This window comes from Eublepharis macularius, chromosome 2 (assembly GCF_028583425.1).
Source record: "Eublepharis macularius isolate TG4126 chromosome 2, MPM_Emac_v1.0, whole genome shotgun sequence".
Classification (NCBI taxonomy): domain Eukaryota; kingdom Metazoa; phylum Chordata; class Lepidosauria; order Squamata; family Eublepharidae; genus Eublepharis; species Eublepharis macularius.
The window spans coordinates 135,136,757-135,164,254 of NC_072791.1; the positions used below are offsets into that span (position 1 = coordinate 135,136,757).

Below are 27,498 nucleotides of genomic sequence, written 5' to 3' on the forward strand. Positions count from 1 at the left end.
CCTGGATATAAGGCTGATGTACTTTCATTCTTACTTGTATCTCATGATATGAGCTTTAACTCACTAAAGTTTATACCCTGGAAAATTAAATGCTACTGGACTCAAATTTTGTTTTCCTATTACAGACTAACATGGCTATACACCGAAATGCTTTTAATATAAGATCTATTTCCTTTTTGGATTCTTGACCACTATCCATTGTGTGGGATAATTCCTTCCTTCCTTCCTTCCTTCCTTCCTTCCTTCCTTCCTTCCTTCCTTCCTTCCTTCCTTCCTTCCTTCCTTCCTTCCTTCCTTGTTAATGCTACTGCAGAAATTATAGCTCAAATGTTGAAGGTGCTGGGAAATCTTAATAGTAAAATTTCATGGATGATGAAAGATTATTTTATATATTTGTTATTAATTTTTATTTATTAGACGTATAGTCCACTCTCTCCACAATGCAGGCTCAGAGCAGATCACAACCCGACCAAAGATAACCAGCTGCACTCGTAATTAGAAGAAATAACCTAAAGGGGGTGGGGGTGGGAATAGCCTTTAAATACTGTCAGTTGAATGGAAGCCCTCTCTGTCAGAACAGTTTCAGTTTAGACAGAGATTAAGACGCAAGCTCTTGGCCTTGGCATCTGGCATGGCAAGCCTCTGTTACCAAAAAGAATTTGAGAATTTAAGAATTCAAAGATGGTATATATAGTTCTTCCATCCCCCTGCCCCTGCCATGTGTACAGTATCTGTACTGGGAACAGGATAATTTGTCTTGCTGGAATTAAACCAACAGACATAATTTGCCAAGGGATCTCAAGTCTGAGAAACCAAACCATTTGAGGCTCCTGCACCTTCTTTCTCTGATAAGCCAGTGATGACTTAAATAGGTAGTCTTCAAAGGTTATAACAGAGATCCTTTAATTATGTGATCCTTTAATGTATGTGTACTTATGTAAAACATAGACTACAGAACACTAGCAGAATGCTTTTAAAATCCCTGTGCTTGATGTAGACAAATAACATTCTAGCAGCTGTGGTTTGGAAGACCAGCGAGACTTACATAAGTGTAAATGAATATCATACTGTTCTTGGAAATCAATGTACCCTGTTGAGTTGTTGATCTGCAAACACTACCTTGTGTACTACGAGCTTCCTTCTTGTTTGGAATGGAAATGAATATAGATATGCAGTTCTTAAGAGATGTCAACTTGAACAGCAAAGGGTGAAAAGAACCACAGCTGCGGGAATAAGATTGTTAGAAAAAAGAGGCGGTGGATGCTGCTAAAGTATCAGATAAGGAATCAAATGCTTAATACAAAGAAATGGAGTCAGGAACCAAAGGAGGAGAGGAAGATTTTTTCATGCATGCCAATACAGGCATTTTACAGAGATGATACTGTAGCCCACAAGAAAAGGAAAGCTTCAGCTCAGTGTGCAAAACATGAACTCCAACAAGCGAAAGAAGAGAGCATCCAGATGGGCTGCATATGTGTTGTTCAACAGAAACTTAGCTGCATCAATGCTACAGGCAACTTGGACAAAGCTATGACAGCACATTCCATGCTGTCTTGCTTAAAATAGAGTAATGTTCCCCGTTTGATACCATATGAAAGAACTGAGGAAAAATGGTGAGGCTTTTCAAGTTGTCTCGATGCTGAAGTTAGAAGCTTGCTTCCTTTTAAAGCCTCCATCTTACTCCCACAAAAGCAGCTGATTAAAAACTCCCATTGATTTCAAATAAACCCTTAGGTCCTTTCTTTTCCTTTGAACCAACTCTTTTCTCCTTCTCATAGATCGATGTATTTTTAATGCACTCCATCCCAAGAGGTATTTGAACATAAACAAAGTTATAGGAAGTAAATAGTCCATCCATAGTGCAATTTTCGATGCTGTCTTATGTAAAAGCTTTTTGCTGCTTCTAAATACATTCTTTGAAGAAATCTGATGCTGAGAGATGTCTCTTATTTCACTAGAAGAATTATGTCAGTTCTTTCTTTGTTAAACAACAACAACACCAAATCCAAATCTAAATTCACTGATGGCTTTATTTCGGTATCAAGGGCTGTTTTCACACTGGCTGAATCCACATTACCTCGGTGCGTCCCGGTGTTGCACTAAATGTTCACTAAACACCTGGAAGTATAGCGTCTTTCTAGCACGATTCAAGGTAATGTGGATTCAGCCTCTGTCTATAAATCATGCGAGACTCACAGAAGGCTACCGGCATCCTCGTGCGATTTTTAACACCATCCGATTACAAAACGCCATAAATCACTGTTTGTGGCGTTTTGTAAACAGATGGGGTCAAAAATCGAGTGAGAAAGCCGGCAGCCTTCCTTGAGTTTCACGAGATTTATAGACAATGGCCGTTTTCACACTGTCTATAAATTACGTGAGGCTCACAGGAATGCCGGCTTTCTCGCGCGATTTTTGTCGCCATCTGTTTACAAAATGCCACAAAGTGATTTACGGCGTTTTGTAATTGGATAGTGTTAAAAATCGCCAAGGAAGCCAGCAGCCTTCCGTGACTCTCCCGTGATTTATAGACAGTGTGAAAGCGGCTGTGTGAAAACGGCCACAATCTTTCAGACATCTCTCTGTGTCTACGCTGCCTGTTTATTGTGCCTCTATCCTGTTCATTTCTTGTCTTCTTGTCTCAGTCTCTATGTATGAGTTTCAGGAGGAGTCAAGCTGATTGCTGTTGGAAACAGAATGTACTTTTAATGTAAAGCTTTTTCTGATCCAGGCATTCATTCATGTTCCCTGCCGTTGGAACTAGATGACTATAGGGTTTAGACTAGACTAGCCATTCTCACACATAGTCCTTTCTTCCCAGATCCATTGTTTTTAGCTCATCCTTAGTGTTAAATAATGAACAACTATCAGACTTGTAGAGAGAATTCTAAATTTGGTAAGTTATTTCCACAAGTGGAGCTGATTTATCAGCTTGGGGCCAAATCCCCAAACTGAAAAATGAAAAAAAGAGAGAGCTCTGCAAAAATTTCTCACTGAAAGGTATGAGTTTGTGGCTGCTTCCACAAGGCAAGGATTCTCTGGGTTACCTTCATTGCTGTTGAAAATGTAGAGGTGACAATGTTGGCAATAGAGCTTCCACTTATGAGAGTTTTCTATGCATTTCAAAAACATTTCATGTTTTTATGACATCTATTAGTATATGCTCTACAATGACTCTGCACTGGCTCTCAGGATGTGGTTGTCATGGCTGCTATGGGAACTCACTGCTCCTTTCTTGTCTTTTTCCAAATATGAGTTCTAGCATAACACTATTCTATTAAAATTGGACATAAATAAGTGTCAACAGATTTTTATAGTGCTAAAACTGTGTAACACTATAGCACAACAACAATTCCTGATTTAAAAAATTCAAAAAGCTCTACAATGGCACAGCAGAAAAAATGCTGGGAAAACGGTGCCCATGAGCCACTGACTGTGGAAAAATAGTGCTGAGGTGGGTGGGACTTTTCAGCGCAGGAAAATGCACACCCTTTGTCCATGAGGGCATGTTAGTGTGCTTGGAATATATTTCTTCAAAAAAGAGGAAGTATGTTTGGGAAAGAACATATTGCAGAAACAAGACAAGGCAACATGACATTGTGTGCAAGCTTTAAAAAAGTGCTCCAGCTTGGAAGACAAAGCTGGAAAAAAAACTCCACATGGAAGCAGCCTGTACAGCAGGGGCAAGGGGAGTGGAATGATTGGGGTCAAAGGAAGCATCTGCCAAGAAAAACATCTCCCACACAATTCTTTAAACTGCAAGGGGTATAGCCTCACTATTTAAAAGATACTACAGTGCAATTTAAAGGAGTCTATGGCAAGGGACATATGGAGGGGAAGGAAGATGGCAGTGCACAGAAAACTGGCTCTTTTTAAACTCTCTCTTTCCAGTTCTAGGGCAGCCAGAGAAGAAGTGCCTGAAGAGCTGTGGTGACTTGCCCTGGACTTGGGTCCACGTTTGAGGGCAGGGTGGCTGCTGAAGCAGCCCTGTACTCAATCCTGGAAGCACCAACCTTGCACAGAGGTTTCCTTGGGTTTAGCTCAATGAGAAAGCACCCAGCTCAAGCTAAGTGGCAACAGAAGTTCTCCCTAGATACCTCTATAGAACTTCAGAGACAGCTGCCACAATAGGAACAGCTTGAGTTGAGAGGCACTTGAGTGGATGGGCTGCAATAGCGCTTGGGCTGTTCTTGATGACCTCATGGAAGGGTGTGGGACCAATCAGTGCTATGGACAGTGTTCCCCCCCCCACAGATCTAGAACGGAATCGATACATTTGAAATGAATGTTGTGTTCCAGCTTCACTACTCTATATGTATTATTCTCCCAAAGTTTCCTAACTTCCTGCCCCCTCTCTTGTTCTTCCATTTAAACGTATTCTCAGTTGTATTTTCCCATGATACTTGGGGATTTATCATTGTGTCCTGCACATTTTACTATTCACTATTATCTGTGTCTATTTTTATTTAAATAAAATTATTTTTAGAACCTAAAGCTGACCCTCCCCCACTAGCATGCCTACTACTGTGCAAACATAGTACATTTTGGGGGCAAACTGATAATGCAGTCATCCACACTACACAATTGCTAGATGCTCCATAGCAGCACAGCACCCACATTGCCAGGCCACTCTGCAATTTACCATAGACACAATGTATCCCTCTCACTTCAGTAAAAATAAAACAAGCCTTATGTTAGTATACAACCTGGGAAATCCCACAATAAGATAATAGAAAGTATTCTTCAGTGTAGATCTTACTATATTATATATAGCAGTATCAAAAACCCTCTGTTGCTTAAACAAATAGAAAATCAGTGGGCTAGTGCATGCAACCACCTTGCTTGTGCCAGTTGATTTTTCTCTGGAAATTGCATCACCTGGTTTGTTCATTTTGATCACAGCTTGCAAGATGGCATAGCATTACAGCAACAATTAGTGATAGCACCTTTCATTTTTAGTGGTCTCACTCCTATGCCCAACAGAAGCCTGATATAAAGTCAGTTAGTCAGAGTTTTTGTTGACATGATAAAATGCAAATTCTATTGTGATGAATGAGCCAGACTGCCAGGGAGCCACCAGAGGCATGAAAAGAAAAATGGTCCAGGATAATCAGACATACTGGCCCTCAACTGGTAAAGGTGCTAGATTTCCATAGGACAGTGTAGAATCTCAATCAGTGGATATTTTCACTAGATGGAAGCATCAGAATGGTGACTTGAACCATCTGCATTATTCTTTATAGAAATGGAGCAGCAGTCTCATTGGTTCTCAGCAAGTCACCTGGGATTTTTTTTGTAGGATGAACTATGAGGGCTGATTGAGAAGCCTTTCCATTTTGATTAAGGACCAAAAAGTTTTCAAAAAGTACAAAAGCAGGCCATGGTAGTCCCTTAGGTAAGCTGCCTCCATGACATCCCCATGTTCCTTAGGCCATTGTTAGGTATACTCACATTTTCTCAAAGCTGATCTCCTCTACCAATATTGCTGAAACCCACACCAGCAGGCCTCATTAGACATGAGACTGCAGATAGTACCAAATAGCTTATTTTTAAAAATGAAATGTAATGTGTGTGGAATCAATACATTACAGGATTTTTGCATTGTCTTCCTGTCAATAATAGGCTTAAAGGAAAGGAGAAGTTTGCTATTTGATATTTTATTAAGAGGACAGAGATCTGCCTAGGATTTAGATGACTCTCTGGGAGGAGATTGTGGGCAACACAGCTTGGTAGGCAAGATAAGAAACCAAAGTCCCCCTCAGAGAAGTGAAAGGAAAGATCTTCTAGATCAACTATGTTGCTCTAATGAAAAACACTCATCTGCAAAACCCAAATTCTATGGATGTAAATTCCAAAGTAGCTTTAGTGACATCATAGATATGACCCCACTCTCAGCCCTAGTAATCAGCCATGGAAAAGAATCAACATGTTTGGTGCTCAGGTACTGTTAAGTGCTAAAATCTGAGCAATTCAAAAGAGAAGTGGTTGTCTGAAGTGATGTTGGGTGAGTCTTGCCACTGAGTCAAAATAAATAATTTGTTTTCTCACTTTTCATATTTTGTTTTTAGAAAGAGTTAAAGAAAGAAAAGAAGTCCTTGGCAGTGGAAGAACAGGATATCTAGGGATTAACTATGTAATGTCAAGCAAAGTAGAATGTTAATTTCAATAAAACTTGTTTTCCTAGTATTCATTTCTGATCTCTCAGTGTGTTCCCCTCTGAGCTGGGCTGGAGCTAATCTTACTGCCAACAGCTAGGGATGCAACCTACTATGCAACAGATTCATATGTAGGGGGGGAAAGAGAGGAGTTTCCCTAGACATACTGGGATAAGAGTGAGGGAATTAAGACGGAACCTTGTTGTCCTCTTCTCAGCATGTGGTATGGGGAGCCAGGCAGTAGCACAGCAGCAAGGAAATTGGCACAGGGCTGCAGAGCAGAGAAAGGGTGATTTGAACAAGAAGTCAGAGTAAAGGCTTAAATGCGTATAAACATCACCAGACATTGGGAGGGGAGGGCTGTGTGAGAAAAGGAACTTGCAAGTGAAAACGGGTACGCATGTGCTGTGCAGCTTGAACCATGGTGGGGTTGTGCATGTGTGCATAGTGAAGGAAAAACTGGGTGAGGTTTGTGTACCAGAGGCAAGCAAGAGATAAGGCAGGTAATTATAAAGAATGTTGAAAGAGGGAGAAGTGTCCGGAAGGGGAGGCGTGGCTGAGTCATCATGTTGCTTGGTAAGGGCAGAGCAGAAGAGAAGGTGGAAGGGAAGTTCTTACCACATTTGGAAAGTCTCCCAGTCATCAACTCCAAACAGTTAGTGGTGTCTAGATCATAGAGTGGAAAGAGGAGGGAGGGAGGGAAAAATATATATATAAAAAGTTTTTTTCTAGTCCTCTGTGTATAAGGCAGCAATACAGCAAATTATCTGCTGGAGCAGAAAAGCATACAGGGCTTGGCATTTCCAAGCCCAGACAAGATTGTGTTTTTTCTTCCCCCAACTTGTGCTGGAAAAGCTTTATGAAATGAGCAGTGTAACACAGAGCAAACATCTCCTCCTCCTCCTCCCCCTTATTCTTCTTGTATAGGAAGTACATATGTTACAGTGGACATTCAGAACCTTCACAGTCTTGAGAGATTCTTATGTTAATGTTGACTATCTCAGGTAATTTTTGTGAATATCCAAATATTCAGAGGTGAATGCTGACCATCACCAAAATATCATTGTAGTATTCACCTGTGTCACCTGAAATGTAGAGAAATTGTATCTATTTTGACACATTCTCAAAGTTCGTATTGTTATGATTTATATGTGAAAGCTGGCATTCAACAATTTGCAGGCCTTCACTGTAAAATCTACGTATAAAAATACTATAGTTCTGTTAACATAAAGACATCTTTTAAAAGCACTATTGAGCTTGGAGAGCTAGGTAAAATGCACGAATGTAGTATGAAGATCAAACACTGTCCCACTGAAAAGTAAGCAAGGTATTAATCGGCATTCACTCTAGGAGGCAAGCTATCTTCTACTGCTATCCAGCCCGAATTCTTATATCCTCCCAAGAGACATATAAGTGCAGTGACATCTTAGGCCTTTTCAAACAACCATTCTCAGAAAGCACTTTCTGTTATTAACAATAAAATGATATGAGACCCAATCTGTTATGCATGGTGCCATTTCCCCAACTTAATATTATGAAAGGGACTGGGGCTAGCTTTGGAGGGGAGATATTTCTTGCCTCCATCGCCTATGTTGTAGGAGATGTCTACTTCACATAGTTTCTGAAAGAAAAATAACTGGGGGACACAGAGGCATTCAAAATGGTGGTGGTACAGTAGGGAATTGTAACATGCCTGCAGCCATGTCATGGGCAACATCCAGTAAGTTCGAACACAAGCACAATCCTTAAGGGAAAATGGCTGTGATGGCTGTAAGTGCTGGGCAAGATTCAGTTTATCAACTTTTTGTGGTTTGAATACCGGTGAAATGATTCCATCCACAATGTATCCAAATGCTAGCATGGCCAGACCAAGATTTTTTTTGTTGAACAACAATATGTGTGTGTGTGTGTGTGTGTGTGTGTGTGAGAGAGAGAGAGAGAGAGAGAGATGTGTTGTCAAATTACTTCCAACTTATGGCAACCCTATGAATTAATGACTTCCAAAATGTCCTATGATCATTAACAGCCTTGCTTAGGTCTTGCAAACTAAAGGCTGTGGCTGCCTTTATTGAGTCAATCCATCTCATGTTTGGTTTTTTCTCTTTTCAACTGACTTCCAGTGAGCCTTGTCTTCTCAAGATGTGACCAAAGTACAATAACCTCAGTTTAGTCATGTAGAACAACAACCTAGCATATTAAAATTAAGAATTCAGTAGGGATACTTGTTTCCCATGTTCACTTTTAATTCCTGTAACTACTTTCCCCCCTTTGCAACCCCATTTGTGCCCTGGACAGTCAATGAAGATAGAAAAGCTTGGTAGTGTCCTGTGAAATGCAAAGGATATAATTCAGTTCACTGGCTGCTAAGGTCTCTTCATACATTTCTGTTAAAAGGACATGAAGTGACTCTCCAAGATTGGCATCCTCAGCAGTTTTTTGCAGCCCTGATCTGGATGGTCCAGGCCAGCCTGATCTCATCAGCTCTTGGAAGCTAAGCAGCATCAGCCCTAGTCAGTATTTGGATGGGAGACCACCAAGGAAGTTCAGAGTCGCTATGCAGAAGTAGGCAACAGCAAAATCCAGCAGGGTTGCCATCAGTCGGGTATCACTTGACAGCACACACAAAGGCTAGCCCTGCTTGTCAGGAGGAATGTCACCTAAGTAGTTTAGTGATGGCATGCCTTCCCAATGTAAACAACAGGGTCTGGAAAGATCTTTAAGCTGGTGTACTTTAATCATCAGTTAGTTACATTTTTTAAAACTCTTTTTGTTACAGATTAACACAACTATTCTTCTGGAGTTTGATCTGATCTAAATAACCAGCTTCCTCAAAGTAAGGCCAAAGAGCTAAATTCTGCTTCCTTTAGTCACAAGGCAAAACAACGAGTTGGTAAAAAAGCAGGGCAGTTTTTTAGTCTTTCAGTTCTTTAGTGTTTAAACTTTTTATCAGGTGCTGAACCTATTGCAAAGTTTCACAATGACATGCTGCCCATGAGTATTGCCCCTGGTGCCCACTGAGCTTGACAGAAACTGGGCAGGGCCATTATAAGACAGAATTTGTTCTTAGCTGCCATTCAAATAAAAGTGGTTTCCACAGTTGCAATAGTAGCCACAGCCACTGTATAATCCAAAGGACTGGTACCTGGACTTTCTTTAGTCAGTGTGTAGTTCCATTCCTCTTTCAGGTTTTCTTTTTTAAAATCCTCCCTATCTTTCTCCTTTCCTCCCTCCATCCGGAGCTTTCCTTTTTTAAATTTCACAGCCTCTTTCTCCCTTTCCCCCACTGGAGGCTTTCCTTTGTTTCTTTTTATTTCTGAATCTTTTTCTCCTTCTCTTCCTCCCTCACCCTTGGGTTTTAACATCTTTTTATTTACTTTCTGCTTTCTTGTAAAGGAAGGAGAAAGGTACTGCATTTGTCTGTGTCTGCTGTAGCAACCATTTGGGGTTTGGCTCCACCTTCTGTGGCCTTCTGTGGCCATTTTGGCTCCACCTTCTGTGGCCTTCTGTGGCCATTTTGGGGTGGTACTCACCACCTCCTCTCAGAATTCCAAACGTGCCCACAGGGAACCCCCTGACCTACAGTATTGTTGGGGTCAAAGTATACATTACTCACAAATACACATAATAAAACCCCATTAGCCTTAAAAAGAAAAGCCACTTCAAGATTTAGAAAAAGTGATATGTGTTAGTTTTCTGCTATAACACTCTCCCTGAACAGCTTCAGTCCACTAGGAGGATTTCAAATGTTTTCAAAGGTATAACTGAAATATTTGTTGTGATCTTCCATGATTCCCATGTCACACATTACATTATTCACTCACTTGTTTATACATTTAAACAGTTTGTTCTAGAGTCTGCATTCATTAAATTACAGGTCAGAGCTGCATCACAGACTTTAATACAGAGATAAGCCTCTTTTTGAAAATGCAGTCACTGAAACTTTGATCAGGTAAAACCCCAGAGCTATAAAATCTGCCATGTAATTTCTAATATTTTCAAATTGTTTCTAATGTTTCACTTCTGGATTCATCCACCCACCACTACTGCCCTAGTATCACATAAAGACCAGATCAGCAAACATCCTAACAGAACTCCCTGTCCTACACAGTTAGCTATGAATCACCTCCTTAGGGGAAAAAAAAAACCCATTACACCCTCCCTGAACTGCGGAAATGTTTCAGTTCCAGGCAGCGGCAAATACGCATTCAAGAGAGCCAAGAGTAACTGCTCTGCCCTTAGATGTCAAGACAAATATTAAAAAAAACATTGTTAAGTCTCTTTAAGCCTTTCAGAGCCATTGACCTTGATAGCAACCTCTCAAGCACAACAACTGTTCTGGGCTGGTGATTTGGTTAAGCACCAGAGACACGACTAGCACACCCCAGTTTGAGAATTAAAAGCACATTAGAAAGGATGGTTGATAAGTTATCTGAAAAGACTTCACTTTTTAACATTTCAGGATAAAAAAGCAAAGAGAGTAGAAAAGTGTGCAGTGAACCACGCTGAAGCAAGGAATCTGAGAAATCTGAAAAGAATATTGCAAAGCTGGAAAAAGTATAAAAAGGGTAACCAAGATGATTAAGGAGTTGGAATACCTTTCCCGTGACAGTAGGGTGAAGAGTCTGGGATTTTTCAGTTTAGAAAGAAGGCTAAAAGGGAGGCATGATAGAGGTTTATAAAGTTGTCCATCAGATGGAGAAAGTGGGTAGAGGGTTTTTTTTTCTTCCTCTACCATAATAGTAGGACTCTGGAGTACCCAATGAAGGTGATGAGCAATGGATTCAAGACAGAGAAAAGGAACTACTTCTTTACTCAATGAGTAATTAAATCATGGAATTCACTGCCAGAGGATGTAGTGATGACCACAAGCATGAGTGGCTTTAAAAGGGGATTAGAAAGATTCATGGAAAACAGCTCCACCAATGATTATTGGCCATCATGACTAAAAGAAACATCCACATTTACAGGCACTAAACCCTTCAATACCAATGTTGGGTAGCAATATCAGCCCCCGGACTTACCAGGAGGAGGGGATGGGAGACAGCTGGGAGACAGCTGTCCAGCCACCCCAACTGACACCCCAGTCCAAAACCTGACAGCAACAGAGGGAGGGAGAGAAGCACCAAAGCCTCAGAGGGTCAGATGGAGCAGGTAGAAGCCAGCTAGGCCCACCCTCCGGTGGGAAGCTAAGAGCCCATACAGGGAGAGTGGGGACAGCCAGGAGGGGACTGTGCCAAAAGGAGAGGGCACAGGAGACAGGGACAGCCAGACAGACAGCAACCTTACTGGCAGGGGAAGAAAGGCAGCAAAAGCGGCACAGGGCCATGCCCCAACCTGCAAGCATGGTAGAATAGCAAGGGCCAGGTGAGGCTGGGATCAAGGCAGCCTCAGGTGGGACTGCCTGAAGCAATCAGCAGAGAGAGCCCGGCAGCCAGCAAAGAAGGCACAGGTGTGGCAGGCCCAAGCAGCCAGCAGAGCGACACCAGGTGTGGCTGCCTAGCACAGCCTGGGCCATAGCTAGAGTGCTGGGGTGTGTGGTTGGCAGGTGGAGCCAGGAATGGGTGAAGGGATATAAGGGAAGTTCTCTCACAAGGTGGGGTGATGAGTTAGGGGTATAGAGGAGAAGCAAGAAGAGGACGGACGGACGGACGGACGGACGGACGGACGGACGGACGGACGGACGGACGGACGGACGGACGGCAAGCAAGGAGGAGGTAAGGAGGGTGAAGGCTTTGGGAAGCTGGAGGCAGGTGGAAGCAGCCCGGAGTCAGCCAGGTTGAGCAGGCTTGCGAGTAGGTTGAGAGGGAGCGAGGGTGAGGTATACCCCCCTCCTTCCATAGAGCAAGGCCCTACACCATCCCTGATGGCTTTCTGGAGTCAAAGTCAGGTGCACCGGTGTACAGCACCACTGCGACTGCGGAGGAACCTGACGTATACCACTGGTCTGGATTAGAAATACCACTAATCTGATCAAGCAGGATCTTCTTAATATCTCATGTAAAAAAGTAGTAGATTTGACTGTAGGTAGGACAGCAAACTTAGGGATTAATAAGTGTGAAAGAGAAACCCATAAACTGTTCACTGTCTAGAATTTGACTGGAACAAACAGGCTTTCTTATCTACATAAATCTTAAATAAGACTACTTGCAAAGAAACAAGCAAATGCTACCACCAATTTGGCCTCCGTTAAAATATTGAATTTAGCCATCTGAAAGAGGAATCTTAGAACAGTTGGCCAATGGTTAGTCATTGCAGTATGCATATGGGTTACACACCCTCTGACTGCCTTCAATTGAATCTTCAATTGAATCTTTAGCTATTGTGCCATCTAAAATTAATTGCTAGTTTTATTAATTGAAGGACCAGCACATTTTCTTCATTTCTCTCTGCCTTACAAGAGACTCATATGTTCCACTTGGTGGTAGAGACAAATCTGAATTTTTGCTGGTGCTTATATTTCCACAGGGAGAACAGCCATTGCTTACTTTTCCATCTCAGTGATCCTTAGCACGAAGTGAAATCTGATCTGCACTTAGAACATTTTAACCTAATGAAGTCTGCATAACACTTCTTGTATTCTACCTTTACAATGTTACTAAATACAGACTCTACAGCTTTTCTGTCATGCCTTGTTGCATCTTTCCCTCGCCCGTCTTTTTGATTTTTTAAATAAATAGCTATCCAAGTGAAAATTTTGAGTACTCAAAAGCTTGCTCACTGATTTGTGACATTTTAGATGGTGTTAATAAAAGATATATCCTATTACTTATGGGGAATGAAAATCCAATAATCTGAAAAAAGCTCTGATATTTTGCACCCATGGAGCAGCCTTTGCAATAATTCCCAAGCATAGACACACATATATGAAAACAGTTCATCTATGCCATTTGTGAGTAGAGAAACCCAAGAATAAGAGCCATCCACTAACCCAGCCATAACTCATAGAATCACCTGTGTGTAAAGTATGTGAAAAATACATTCTCCTAAGACACGTTACATGGATGTAACCACGGGATGTGCTTCAAGCAATATTCTAGGGCTATAAAACCTGATCAGAAACTAGTTCTTCATTTAAAACTCTCTACTAGCTGCATTATTATTATGAAACATGTTCTGCTCTAACCCATGAAGGTCATTTCCATAGGAATGTCCCAACCTTTTTCAAAACCAAAGCCCAATTTCTCCATAAAGCCTAACTGGAATACCTCACTCAAGCATATACCTCACTATTTACAGCTGAAGTGATGGCAGACTTGGCGGCAGCAAAACCACCTGAGGGCTGGAGTGAGGATTTTGTTGGCTTTTGTCCCCCTTAGTCCTTGAGCCACACCTCATAAGGAAGAGAAGCAGTTGGTCTACTTTAAGCAAGTCATCCTGGAAGATACCTCAACCCTAACTCACTGTTGCCATCTTTGCTGCGGTTATTTGGCAACTACGTCTGGCACGTAAAGAGGAAGCCACCTCAGCAGCAGTAGCAGCAACAGCAGGACCATCTGAAGGCTCCAGTGAGGATTTTGATCGGGTTTTTAATCCCCTGCATGAGTAGAGTTGCATTCTGGCTGCACAAGGGAATAGCACCAACTTGTGATGTATTTGTTCAAGAATTAGTGAAATAATTTATAAAGAAATATACATTCAAGAATTAGTGAATGGTTGGAAGGTAGTAGTTTCAAGATTCAGTAGACTTCTCTTTCCAAAATTCAATAACAGTTGCTAATGTTTCAGCACTTTCAGATTTTACATCAAATAGAGAAAAGTATATTTAATATTTGGTTCCATTGCTTGTTTTCCAAACTGAATGAAAGCACAAAAAATCTTGTCTTCTTTTGTGAGATTTTTGCATGAAGTTAAGGCTTGACTACCGTACATCTATCTGTTTCAAGGGGAGATTATACTCAGTGCTCCTCAAAAACTGGCCCCAAGGCCTTCCCAAAAATTTTCCTAGTTTCCAATCTGGACATCTCAGGGCCATATTTCAATGATTCAAAAGCCCGGATCAATTTTTTTGTTTTGGTCTTCACCAGAAAGCTGAACAGGAAAAATTACATTCTCAGTCTTTGCTCAGACATTATTTCATGTTTCTTTTCTTTACTAATGATACTTTTAGTTCTCAAATATAGATACTGAAAATTGCATTCCTGTTTAGGAGTTACTGAGTTCTGAAAGTAACCAGTCATTTGTATAAAGAGTTAGCAGCTTTTCAAGACCTGTGGAACCCATTATGCAAGCTTCCTCTTCATCCTATAGAACTTAACACAAAGTAGTAATCATCTAAGAATACACAGTTGGGGATCTGCAAGGAATGCATGGGAGAAGAGAAATTCCCCCACTTGTCCTTGCTTCCTCCTGTTGTTACTTTCTGCTCCTCCCTCAACATCATTTTCCCCTCCTCACTTCTCTCTTTTCTTCCCTGCTGTCTCCTCACAGTACCACCAACACCTCCAAGGCAGTGCCACCTGTCACCCTCCACACAACCTCCTCAGTTTTCCATCAGTTTTACAGTCACTGACTTACTTGTTGGCAATGGCTGCAGCAATTCCTCCTCTGCCTGCTTGCCTGGCCTAGCAGTGATGCACGCCTGCCATTCTTGCTACTTTTGCTTGTTTATTGGGTTGCTAAGCTACCCACAAAATGGTGGCCAAGATTTCATGACATAGTCTCACAAAATCTCTCCCCTCTCTCAGTAGGGTAAGGTTTTAAGATTTTAAAACTTCACTATCCCGTTTTTGGATTCTTGTGCAAACCTGGAGGCTGTCCCAGTTTTGTAGAAAAATCACACCTGTCTGGACATGTCCTTATTTTGTGAATATTTAAATCTGCATTCTAGTGCTGTTGTTCCAAATTCAATATAATGATGAACACACTAAGATGGCATGAAAGAGTTATTTTACATATGTCAATATCTGGCATAGGTGTTTAACTGATCTTGAAAGTAGAATTGTTTGAGCAATCCAAATTATCTAACTTTATTTTAACAATGAGGCAGGAGATTCTGCAGTTGTTACTTCCTGCCTATTTCTTCTACAGTCCTCTCACTTGCCTTGGAATGATATTGTCCTTTACTAAAAAGACACACAGACCACTAACTCCTTCTCAGAAGAGTCTAGCAAGAGGAAAGGAATCAGTCATGATAACAGAAGTGACATCCACAGTGATATCCGCTTATTGTCCTTGCATACTAGTTGGTATGGGTTCCCTCCATGGCTGAATGTCAAGTCATTTTCTTGACTTACAGAGGCAGGGTTTGTCTTTCATCCATGCATGTGTTGGTCCATGGATTTTGGAACTTTCCCTTTGGAGACAATGGTACTGCCAGAGCTTGGGTGAGTGTTAAGGAATGTGTATGTCTCTCCCACCAGTCATCATTTCAAGGAGTTAAGCAGCACAGGGAGTCCAGAGTTGAAGCATCTTTAGTAACAGTAACAGTAAAATTCTAGGGCTTCATTTGTCCATTTGTATGGGTTTATTTGAGCTTGGTTTAGATCACAAGCAGATGAGTCCCAAGAAGCAGAAATGATGATGAAAATGAAAGATACTAACGGGGATGTACTGGTGAGACATAGGAACACACCACTGAAATGAGATACATGCACACACAAACAAACGGTGCAATATCTGTCAACAGTGGTGTGAGCTTGCAAACAATGAGAGACAACAAAAAATAGTCTTGTTCTGAAACCCAGGCAAGCCGGTTTAACGGGCTACTCCACATAGTCAGCAGACCAAACAAGCTCAGAGAGGTGGTAATAATCACCTCCCCAAAGTACAAGTCCTTGCTGGCAGTGATGGAGCCAGACACATATTCACAGATCGGCCAAACAACTGTTCGGCATAATGTTGCAATATTTTGCATCATATGCACACCTCCTCTCACAGGTTTGTCCATAGAGGCCTCCAGTCACTCACCTGTAGTGGCACCTGATATGAACGATAGGGAACACTATTTTGTTAAAAGTTAGGCTATCTGAACTCTCCCAGGACCAGAATCAGTACAGACACTTTGCACTTTAATCTGTAAATTACAGATTAAGTGAATATTGATTTTGACTGAGGCTGCTTTTGAAGTCAGCAACTGTTTCTCATACAGTTCATCTTGGCACTGAATCTTCCTGGCTGGAAAAGATGTTATGCTAAGCTGAATGGTCCTGCATCACCTTGGTGCAAGTAGACAAACTGGTGGCTAGTTTGATGGAATAATAACAGCAGTGCCCAATCCACGCTTACCTAGAACTGATCTTGATCTTACTTCCCTCTTACTCATGCCCCGCCTCAAAACAGCTGGTGAGCTGTACCTATTGAAACCACCTCATTTTGGTGCCATTGTTCTTTCTATGTTTTCTCCTATCCCAAACCCTGGACTTCCTATAATTTTTAAGTCACAGCCATGTGCAAAATAAATGTCTCATGTTAAGACTTCCGTCCAGTCACAGATTTGTTGAGTTTGAAATTGTACTGGGTGGTGGCTGCATAAGAAAAGTATGTAGCGCTTATCACAGAAACACAAGCTGCTTACCCATGGAAACCTTGTTTTCTATAGTGACTGGACAAGATGAAGGTCTGGAGGCAGCAAAGGGCATGGTCAGGACAACTTCTACGGACGGACAATCGTTACAGATGACTGACTGGGCTTCCATCTATATGCAGCCACTGCACAGTCATTGTAAAAACAAACTTCATGCTGTTCTGAGTCATCAGAATCCACTCTGACTCTCCCTTCTCTGATTCATTCTTTAGAACCCCCTTTCCTTTTTAGACTAGCCAGATATCTGCAACATCTGAGAGCACTATGGCTGATCTGATATCCTCAGTCTAGATTGAGGGGAAAACTGTGTTTTGGATCTACTGTTTTATATAGGCTGCTTAGAAGTACCAAATCTACCTCCTTCTAGGGAAGCACAGAAGATGGACCACTGAAGCACAGGTCATATAGGGGAATTGCTGTGACATGATTTGACCAATAGAGAGTTTCAAGAAAGGTTTGACTTATTAATGGAAAAGGTCTGAAGGGTACTTGGCTCACAGAATCTGGCATAAGTCTGGTATATGCAAGAGTACTTTTGTCCTTGTGTAACCAGTTTCATCACAGAGAACTGATAAAATGGCATCTTCAGAGCTAGTTACCTCAAAACATAACTCTTGCTCTTGCTTTCCAGCTATTCCCAGCTGCCAAAAGAAATCCTTTCCCCATGAGCTACATTAGATTTTTTTTTACCCTTTTAAAAATGTAGAAGATTCTTTCAGTTGATACCTTCTAAAGCATCTCCAGGTACTGGGGGATTTTAGAGTTACATAAACTGTTGATGACACTTCCTATGGAAAGGGACAAATGGCTCTTGGGGCAGGGCAGGGCTATTCACGTTGGAGGATGGCATTTGGGAAATGAGAATTGGTGTGAGGCAGTGGAACAAATGGCGGGGGAGGAATGTGAGGAAGAGTCTTCCTATTTTGTCTGAATGAGCTAGTTTTGAGGTGCAAGGTGAGGGCTATGCTGAGAGGTGCTTCCAATTCATGTCCTTGCCTGAAGCAAAGCACTGAGCTGTGGAAGCTACTTACCTGATAACTGCTGCACTGAAGGCTGGTCGTGTGTGCTTAACAACTGTGCCTGAATGGTTTCTACTACCCTCTTAAAGCGACGGCTTGGACCTGTGAAAAGACACATCGAGCTGTGAGATGAAGCAGAATTACCGACCACTGCAATGCAGAGTGTGCAAAGGAAGAAAGGTAGGAAGGTAGGGGCCCCTTCCCTTCAATTTTTTCCATTCAGTATTAGACTTCAGTTTCACACTTCTAGTCCTTAATAGGGGTGTGCAAGCCAAAAATTTTCGGCTATAGCCGAAAGTAGAAAGCCGAAAGAAGATTCTCTATCGTTAAAGCCGAAAGCCGAAACAAGAATCTCTTTCGGCTTTCGGGATTCTTTCGGCATTATTTCGGCATTCTTTCGGCTTTTTTCTATGGGAAAATGCCTCCGTCTTCCAGGACGCCTGGAGGAGGCATTTTCCCACCGAATAAGCCCAAAATTGGTGGGGACCTTCCTCTAACCCTTCTCTAACAACCACCCAAGTTTCAGACAGATTGAACTTTGGGGGGCCATGTTATGGCCCCCCAAAGCAGGTCCCCCCATCCTCCCATAAGAAAGCGAAGGAGCAGCATATTGTTAGCATGCTGCTGCTCATCTTTCTTCATTATTTCCTATGGGGAAAAAATGAAGAGGCAGGCTTCCTTTGCCAGGGGTGGCATTTTGCATGCAAAATGCCCCCTTACCCTCAGGGGCCCTTCTCCCACCCCTCCTCCCACCCCCCACCAAGGCTCAGCCTGCTCCCACTTGGGGGGGCCATTTCATGGCCTCCCCAAGTAGGTGCTCTAATCTCTACCACTGACAGCTGGGGGAGGCTTGTGTTGTCAGGGGTGGCATTTTGCATGCAAAATGCCCCCCAACCCTCTGGGGCCCTTCTCCCACCCCTCCTCCCACCCCCCACCAAGGCTCAGCCTGCTCCCACTTGGGGGGGCATTTCATGGCCTCCCCAAGTAGGTGCTCTGCTCTCATCTCTACCACTGACAGCTGGGGGAGGCTTGTGTTGCCAGGGGTGGCATTTTGCATGCAAAATGCCCCCCAGCCCTCTGGGGCCCTTCTCCCACCCTTCCTCCCACCCCCCACCAAGGCTCAGACTGCTCCCACTTGGGGGGGCCATTTCATGGCCTCCCCAAGTAGGTCCTCTCAGCCCCTAAAGTCCACCCCTTACAGCCCCACACAAACCCAATCCCCCCCCAGCTGCCACACACAGACCCAAATCCCCACATTAGCCCCTCACAGACCCAAATCCACCCCCACCTGCCCCACACCCATAACCCCAGGAACAGGCTGGCAAAGGCCAGCCCTCTCCCTTTGTTCCCTATGCTGGGAACTTCTAAACTCTCTTTCCCTGGGCAATTCTGCACAGCCCAGGGGTGCCACAATGGTGGGCACACTTCTGAGTGCCAGCTGGTCCCTGTGAAAGAGCACCTGAACCACAGACACCCTCCCTCAAATTCCCCCACCACCTACAGAGATGGCTGGCCAGCCAGCCCCATTGTTCCCTATGATGGGAACCAACTGCACAACAAAGAATAAAACAAGAACAACACAAAATAAAGTTTTAAAAAAATTATTTTCTCCCTTCCAAAGTACAAGTAGGCAAAGCATTATGACACATTACACCAGCAGTCCCCCACACAGAAAAATTAAAACAAAACTCACTTAACATCAGAGAATCACAAAACACGATTCCTGTCAAAAACACTTTATTTCTTGAACAGCTTTAGGTTACACAGCAGGGGGGAACACCAAAGGGCATGGCAGCACTATCTTACACAAAAATAACACAACTCACTTAACATCAGAGAATCACAAAAGCACAATTCCTGTCAAAAACACTTTATTTCTTGAACAGCTTTAGGCTACACAGCAGGGGGGGAACACCAAAGGGCATGGAAGCAGTATCTTACACAAAAATAACACAACTCACTTCACATTAAAGAATCACCCCAAAAAATTGCTGTCAAAAGCACTTTATTTCTGTAACTGCTTTAGGTTACACAGTAGGAAGGCACCACAGAGCAGGAAAGCAGTGTACTACACAAAAATAACACAACTCACTTCACATCAGAGAATCACACAAACACAATTGCTGTCAAAAACGGTGAAGTGGGTTGTATTATTTTTTGTAGTACATTGCTATCATGCCCTGTTGTGCCCTCCTACTGTGTAACCTAAAGCTGTTCAAGAAATAAAGTGTTTTTGCCAGGAATTGTGTTTTTGTGATTCTCTGATGTTAAGTGAGTTGTGTTATTTTTGTGTAAGATAGTGCTGCCATGCCCTTTGGTGTTCCCCCCTGCTGTGTAACCTAAAGCTGTTCAAGAAATAAAGTGTTTTTGACAGGAATTGTGCTTTTGTGATTCTCTGATGTTAAGTGAGTTGTGTTATTTTTGTGTAAGATAGTGCTGCCATGCCCTTTGGTGTTCCCCCCTGCTGTGTAACCTAAAGCTGTTCAAGAAATAAAGTGTTTTTGACAGGAATCGTGTTTTGTGATTCTCTAATGTTAAGTGAGTTGTGTTATTTTTCTGTGTGGGGGACTGCTGGTGTAATGTGTCATAATGCTTTGCCTACTTGTACTTTGGAAGTGAGAAAAAAAATTTAAAACTTTATTTTGTGTTGTTCTTGTTTTATTCTTTGTTGTGCAGTTGGTTCCCATCATAGGGAACAATGGGGCTGGCTGGCCAGCCATCTCTGTAGGTGGTGGGGGAATCTGAGGGAGGGTGTCTGTGGTTCAGGTGCTCTTTCACAGGGACCAGCTGGCACTCAGAAGTGTGTCCACCATTGTGGCACCCCTGGGCTGTGCAGAATTGCCCAGGGAAAGAGAGTTTAGAAGTTCCCAGCATAGGGAACAAAGGGAGAGGGCTGGCCTTTGCCAGCCTGTTCCTGGGGTTATGGGTGTGGGGCAGGTGGGGGTGGATTTGGGTCTGTGAGGGGCTAATGTGGGGATTTGGGTCTGTGTGTGGCAGCTGGGGGGGAATTGGGTTTGTGTGGGGCTGTAAGGGGTGGACTTTAGGGGCTGAGAGGACCTACTTGGGGAGGCCATGAAATGCCCCCCCAAGTGGGAGCAGTCTGAGCCTTGGTGGGGGGTGGGAGGAAGGGTGGGAGAACGGCCCCAGAGGGCTGGGGGGCATTTTGCATGCAAAATGCCACCCCTGGCAACACAAGCCTTCCCCAGCTGTCAGTGGTAGAGAAAAGAGCACCTACTTGGGGAGGCCATGAAATGGCCCCCCCAAGTGGGAGCAGGCTGAGCCTTGGTGGGGGGTGGGAGGAGGGGTGGGAGAAGGGCCCCTGAGGGTGAGGGGGCATTTTGCATGCAAAATGCCACCCCTGGCAAAGGAAGCCTGCTTCTTCATTTTTTCCCCATAGGAAATAATGAAGAAGATGAGTAGCAGCATGCTAACAATATGCCGCTCCTTCGCTTTCTTATGGGAGGATGGGGGGACCTGCTTTGGGGGGCCATAACATGGCCCCCCAAAGTTCAATCTGTCTGAAACTTGGGTGGTTGTTAGAGAAGGGTTAGAGGAAGGTCCCCACCAATTTTGGGCTTATTCGGTGGGAAAATGCCTCCCCCAGACGTCCGGGAAGACGGAGGCATTTTCCCATTGAAAAGCCGAAAGAAAGCCGAAAGAATCCCGAAACGTTTCGGCTTTTTTCTTTCGGCTACCCGAAACGTTTCGGCATTCCCCGAAACGTTTCGGCATTCCCCGAAAGAAGCCGAAACACTTTTGTTTCGGCATTCTTTCGGCATTCTGAATGCCGAAACGCACATCCCTAGTCCTTAATATTAACTGTATCTTCTCTCTGTATACTGCTTTCTTGTTCCTACCAAGCTGCTGCCCAAACACACATATTTTTCTCCTCCTTTGGTCTTTTCCTGTCATTCCTCTCTCAATGCTTCTTGCCATGCTGGCCCTTGCATCATTGGGTAGCGAACCACAGTTTTTTATTTATCAGTTTTTGCCATGTTTGCCATATTCCCTTCTGATTGTAATGAAGCTAATTTGCCTATCATTCACATGAAGATCAAATTTAATATTTTCATCTTGTTTATCTAACCAATTATGAAGATCACAATCAGGGCTTTTTTTCAACAGGAACACTGTCATGGCCCAGTCTGAGAGTGAGGTCTCCTCTGGAGGAGAGGAGCCTCGTGTAGCCAGCCAGGACTCCTCAGGAGAAGAAGAGTTCTGTGTAGCCAGCCCTAGCCCTGACTCAGCAGAAGCCGGCAATCAGGAGCAACAGCTGCTGGCTGATCAAAGCCCACAGCCAGCAGCTGAGACACCAGCACCCTTTAGCCCCAATACCACAGGGGAAGCTCAGCCAGGAACTTCCACAGGGGAAGCTCAGTCAGGGACTGCCAGCACTACAGGGGAAGTCCAGCCAGGGGCTTCCACCCCCTGCCCCCCCAGGTTCACCCACGCCTAGAGAGCGCCGCAGACAGCGCCAGAGACTCGAACTGCAGGAGAGACAGCGCAGTGCTCGTCTCCTGAGCCGACACCAGCTGCTGGAGAGCGACGATGAGTAGCATCAGGATGGAGCCCCAGCAGCTGGCTGAAAACCACACCCAGCTATAAAAGCCAGTCAGGAGCAACTGCCAGGCATGGAAGCAACGTGTCTACTGCCTGCAACCACTCCGTGTTCTGTGAACCTTGCCCGTGCCTGCTTTTGGACCTGACGCCATCGGTGACTGACCTTGGACTGTGCCTGACCTCGCTCTTGGACTCTGGACTCACTCCTGGCAGTCTCTCGTGCTCTGACCACCGGTTTGACTTGGCTTTTGCTCTTGGAACTCCCTTTTGACTTTGGCCTTAAGGTTTGGACTGGAACCACCTTGCTTGGGCTAGCCCAGCCCGTGACAAACACGGTGGAACGCAGTTCCGGCACCTCTCAAAAGTAATCACATGTCTAGTGGCCCCGCCCCCTGATCCTGTTTCCTCCCCTCATGCAGCCCAAGACGCCCGGCTCTTTCACGGCACGCTGAGCTTCAGTGGCAGTGAGACAAGAGTGGGCCCCATGCCCCAACTTGCCAGGGATGGGCTGTCTCTACTGCCAGATTCTCGAGTACTCCCCCTCCTCCAGCTAGAGGCAGAAGGGAGCCTCCCTGCCTGTGAGGACATGCCGGGCAGTGAAGCAGCAGGTGTGGCCAGTCAGCACAGGAGATTTTCTGTTCCGGGTGTGGAGACCAGGTGCTGGTGCTTCCCTTTCCTGGCACTCCTCTGCTCCAGCCCTGTGCCCATGCAACCCGAGTGCATAGACTTGCTCGGGCCAGTGGCATAGTGTGGGGGGGCAGAAGGGTGGTCTGCCTGGGCACAACATTTTTAGGGGATGCCACATAGAGGAGAGCCTGCATTGTGTCCATGGGAGGTCGCCTGTGCTGCCTGCCATGCCGATGGCAGCAGCTGCTGGCCAAGGAGCACACCAAGCTGGCAGCAGCTGCGTGGGCGGCTGCGCCGAAGGGCTACCAGGTAAGGGGAAGGGTGGCAAATGGGCCCGAATTGTGGGAGCACGCCCAGGGTCGTCTGTGCCCTGTCCCGTAATGTCACTTCCTGGAAGTGATGTCATCACGTGGTCTCGGGAGTGTGTGTGAGCCACTATGCTCCTGAGACCCCAGGTGCTGGCAACCCCAGGTGCTGGCAACCCACACAATGCCACTGAATTCCACTACCTCTTTTTATTTTTTTAAAAAGGCATATAACATAGAAAAAATATCATCGTGACACAGGGCTGTTCATCTTATCTCTTCTGCTCTTCAGTTATTTTCATTCCCCCTTCTGTGTACAATAATAAAAATGGAATAAACTCTAATTGTTTTAATTAGTCGCTCTTCTAAATAGTTACTTTTTAATCTTTATCAATTATATTTTTGATTTTTAGTATAATTTTATACGGATAATTTAGTATTTTTATAACATTATGGAAACTCAGTATTTATATCCATGCATTATGTCACAGATTCCTCTGAAGAAGCTGTATAACAAAATGTGTGTGGAATATTTACTTGGAAAATAAAATATTCTTCCTCACTTGCACCATTGGCTGTTGCCTGTTTTCATTTTTTTTGTGATTAGTGAGGCTCTCTTGTTTTCTTCTCACATGTTATGTAGACCTGTTTTAAGGAGTCCTAGCCAGGTTACCAACAGCTTGAATGTGTAATTTTTTCCTTTGTTTTAAGTGCCTAACACCTGCATCTGATGAAGTACAGGTAGCCTGAAAGCTTGCTTCCAATATTTTGAAGATTAATTTGTTTACCAAAACAATTCTTGTTGGGTCTGTTTCAAACATGAAATCTATATGACTAACACTGCCATGTAGAAATAATCGTACACACCATGTAAATGGTCACAGGTGGTGCAGGTGTTTCGTAGATGCACATAGGAGAAATATACAAGCATTAGGACATAGCAGCCTACTGTTGCTTGCAAATGCAGATACACATATATCATGCAGTTTCCATACATAATAATCCATGTGCCATTTGAACAATTTTTTGCTATCTGTTTAATGAATTTATTACATAGATAGTATATTTAAGATATTGATTGAAAACTGTAGATAATCCAAAACTGTTTTGGATTACTTAAACTTTTCTTGTTAACTGCACTGAATGTGTTGGAATCATAGACAGAGCTGGAGGGTGTCTTAGAGGCCATCTAATCCAACCCACTGCTCACTGTAGAAAATTCAAAGCTAGAAAATCTCTATCCAGCCTCTGCTTTAAGATCTCCAGCAAGGGAGTGGCTCCCCACTCAGGTGATTGGTTCCACTGTCACACTGCTCTGTTAGGACATTTCTAACATTATCTTAACCCCATTAGAGCCAATATTAGCCTCTAGAGCTGCAGAATACAAGTCTTTGTGACAGCCCTTCAAGTATTTGAAAAGCAGCAGTCATGCCCCTGACCCCAGTCTTCTAATTGGAGGCTAATGTTTTAGAGGGATGGATCCCCTTGTCTTAGATGAAGCAGAGTTAGCATTTACATATAAAGTTAAGAGCTTGGGGATGCTCATGGACCCAGCGTTTTGGTTTGAAAAGCATTTTGGTACAGAGGCTAGAAGTACCCTCTTGGTTTGCCAACTCTTTCCTAGACTCAGATAATCTAGCCACCCTAATCCATGCTTCTGTTAACTCGTGGTTGAGTTACTGTAATCCACTCTATGTTGGTTTGTCCATGAAGATACACTGGAAACTGCAACTGGATCAGAATGCATTAGCCTGATTAGTGTCAGGTGCTAGCTGACGGGAACATAAAATATCTACGTTGGCTGCTAATTTGTTTCTGAATCCAATTCAAAGTGCAGATTAATGATCTTTAAAGCCCTTTATGACTCAGGAGCCACATATCCAAAGGACCATCTCCTCCCATAGGTCCCTATGTCCCAACTATGGACCTCAGACCTACCAGATGTTCCTCTACTTAATATAGCCTGCCTGGCTTCAACTAGAACCTGTGCTTTCCCCACTTTAGCTCCCACTTTGTGGAACAAGCTCCTGAGGAGGTGAAGGGAGCACCAAAGCCATGTTATTTGCCAGGTCTTTTAATGGAATAAAAACTGCAGGCATCTTTTAGGAACAGGAAGGTATCTGGTTTTATTCTATTGGTTTTAAATTGTAATATTTTAACTTTAACTTGTATGCCAGCTTGAGCCAGCAGGAAAGGTGGGATACAAACAAACGAACACTTCTTCAAGTTAAACATACCAGGCTCCTTCAATTTTTCATTATAGAACTTCTTTTTACAGACCATTGGCATCTTCACCGCCCTTCTATGAGGCAGTTTTGTCTACATGCTTTTTTAAAATGTGGTGTACAACACTGGAACCAATTGAGTTATGATGATTATGGAATGCAGTGTAACTATTACTTGATCTTCAGTCTTCTGTGTACTCTCATAAAAGACAATTTGATGAACAACAGTTACAGGTGCAACTCTGTTTTCTGGTGATTTGGATGCTATGTTTCTGTTACTGTAGCCTAATACTATTAATGCTAACTCATATTCAGCTGCAATTGCAATCCTGAGATCCTTTTCACGTGTACTACTGTCAAGCCTGGTGGTTTCCATCCTATACATATGCATTGATTCTTTTTGCCTAAATGCAGAACAAATGTTTCAAATGAATAAATAAATTGAGGCAACTCTTGGTATATGCTTGTGATCCTAAACGCCAAGATCAAGTTTACAGCAGTTACCTGATAAAAGTGTGAAAGTGACTGAGTAGATCCCATTCTCTTTCTGGGCCTCCCCACCTTCTGTGTATGTTATGTCCACTTGGAACTTCACTGGCTTCTGAAAGACAGCTGGACCACCTGTGGACTTGTACTCTGCACGAAAGCTTGTCTGTGAGATGACACTGTGACTGAGACTGGGAATCTGCATTGCAGAGAAATATACAAAAGGGTTACAGGTCTAGTGGCAACACACCTGTTTAAAGGCAACTTTATTGTACTTAGCTTTTGAAAAAGGAAAGACATCTTGCACCTGAAACAGAGTATTTTAAAAACAAAATGCTTTCCAACCAAACCTGTAGTAATTTAGAAAGACCAGTATTGCAGAAAGCAAGGGAGAATGGAGGACATGGAACTTTAGAATGTCAACAGAGGCAGTCTTTTTAAATGTTAAGGTCAAAAAATAACTTAAGAGAAATAAATGTTCTACATCTACAGATTATATGCCTTTCTGCACAATAAACTGCTTTCCACAACTAACATGTGTTTCTTTCTCATTTTTGCACCATGTGTAAAGTTAGGAGAGTTGCAACTACTCCTACAATAACAGCACCATTTCTGTCTATCTAGTGCATCCAATGAGCTCAAGCATGTGTACATTGTTTTCCATTCCCCATTTTATCCTCACAGCAACACTGTTGGGTTAGGCTGACAGAAAGAGTGACTGGCCCAAAGTCACCCAGCAAGCTTCATGGCAGAGTGGAGGTCTCATATCCTACCCTAGTACTCAAACCACTATATCATGCTTGAATCTTTTAAAAATTAAGCAGTTGGAAGTTATGCTTAAATTATCTGGAAGTTCTGTTGTACAACTGAAGCACATACATAGTCATATTTTTCAAGTGAACAGTAACAACTCTGTACCCCCACCTACAGTAATACTAGGCATTGGGGGACCTTTCTTTTAGGGTTTTTTAAAAGCACAATTGTCTTCCCACATCAAGGTTCCATATCTGTTGTGTAGGGTAGGGCACTGTGCTACTAGAACTAAAAAAGGACATGGAAACTGAAAAATGACTTATGGGAGTTTGGCATGAATGGTAAATAGTAAAATGTGATTTACTGAATGTGGGGAAAATGTCTGTATGGAGAGAATCAATTAAGCTAAATCGTACAGTCCCAAGTTAGCAGAACCGTAGTGCCCAACCAATGGAATGGTATGCTATAATTTTATGCAATATAAGTTCTGCTATTGCAGCAATGTACAAGGTATAATGTCCTCATTTTACAATTCCGGCAGCCAAAAAAACTGTCCATGGCAAAAATATATCCACAGCGGCAATATATCCACAGCGGCGACGAGCTGCACCGGTCTTTTTCTCTTTTTTCGCTCGTTTCAAGCACCTTTCTTCTTCAGGCCGTTAATTCTATGATAGACCATAATGAAATAAGCCGTAAACAAGTTAAACTGTAACAACCTAAGCTGCTAATCAAACATGTCAATTTCAAATATATAGCTGAATCATATACTTACATCACCATCTACTAGCCACAAATTTAAACTCCGAACAGACAGCAGTCAATAATACAATGCAACAGGTACTC

At 43.2% G+C, this 27,498-nt stretch overlaps 1 protein-coding gene across 1 annotated transcript in view; it reads right to left on the reverse strand.

Moving 5' to 3' along the window:
- BRSK2 (BR serine/threonine kinase 2) overlaps positions 1-27,498 on the reverse strand; it is a 612,383-nt gene that overhangs the window by 15,830 nt on the left and 569,055 nt on the right. The window contains exons 17-18 of the mRNA XM_054972235.1: positions 25,918-26,098; positions 17,709-17,798 (exon numbers count right to left, since the gene is read on the reverse strand). Coding sequence (XP_054828210.1) covers positions 17,709-17,798; positions 25,918-26,098 — 271 coding nt within the window. The remainder of the gene's footprint in view (positions 1-17,708; positions 17,799-25,917; positions 26,099-27,498) is intronic.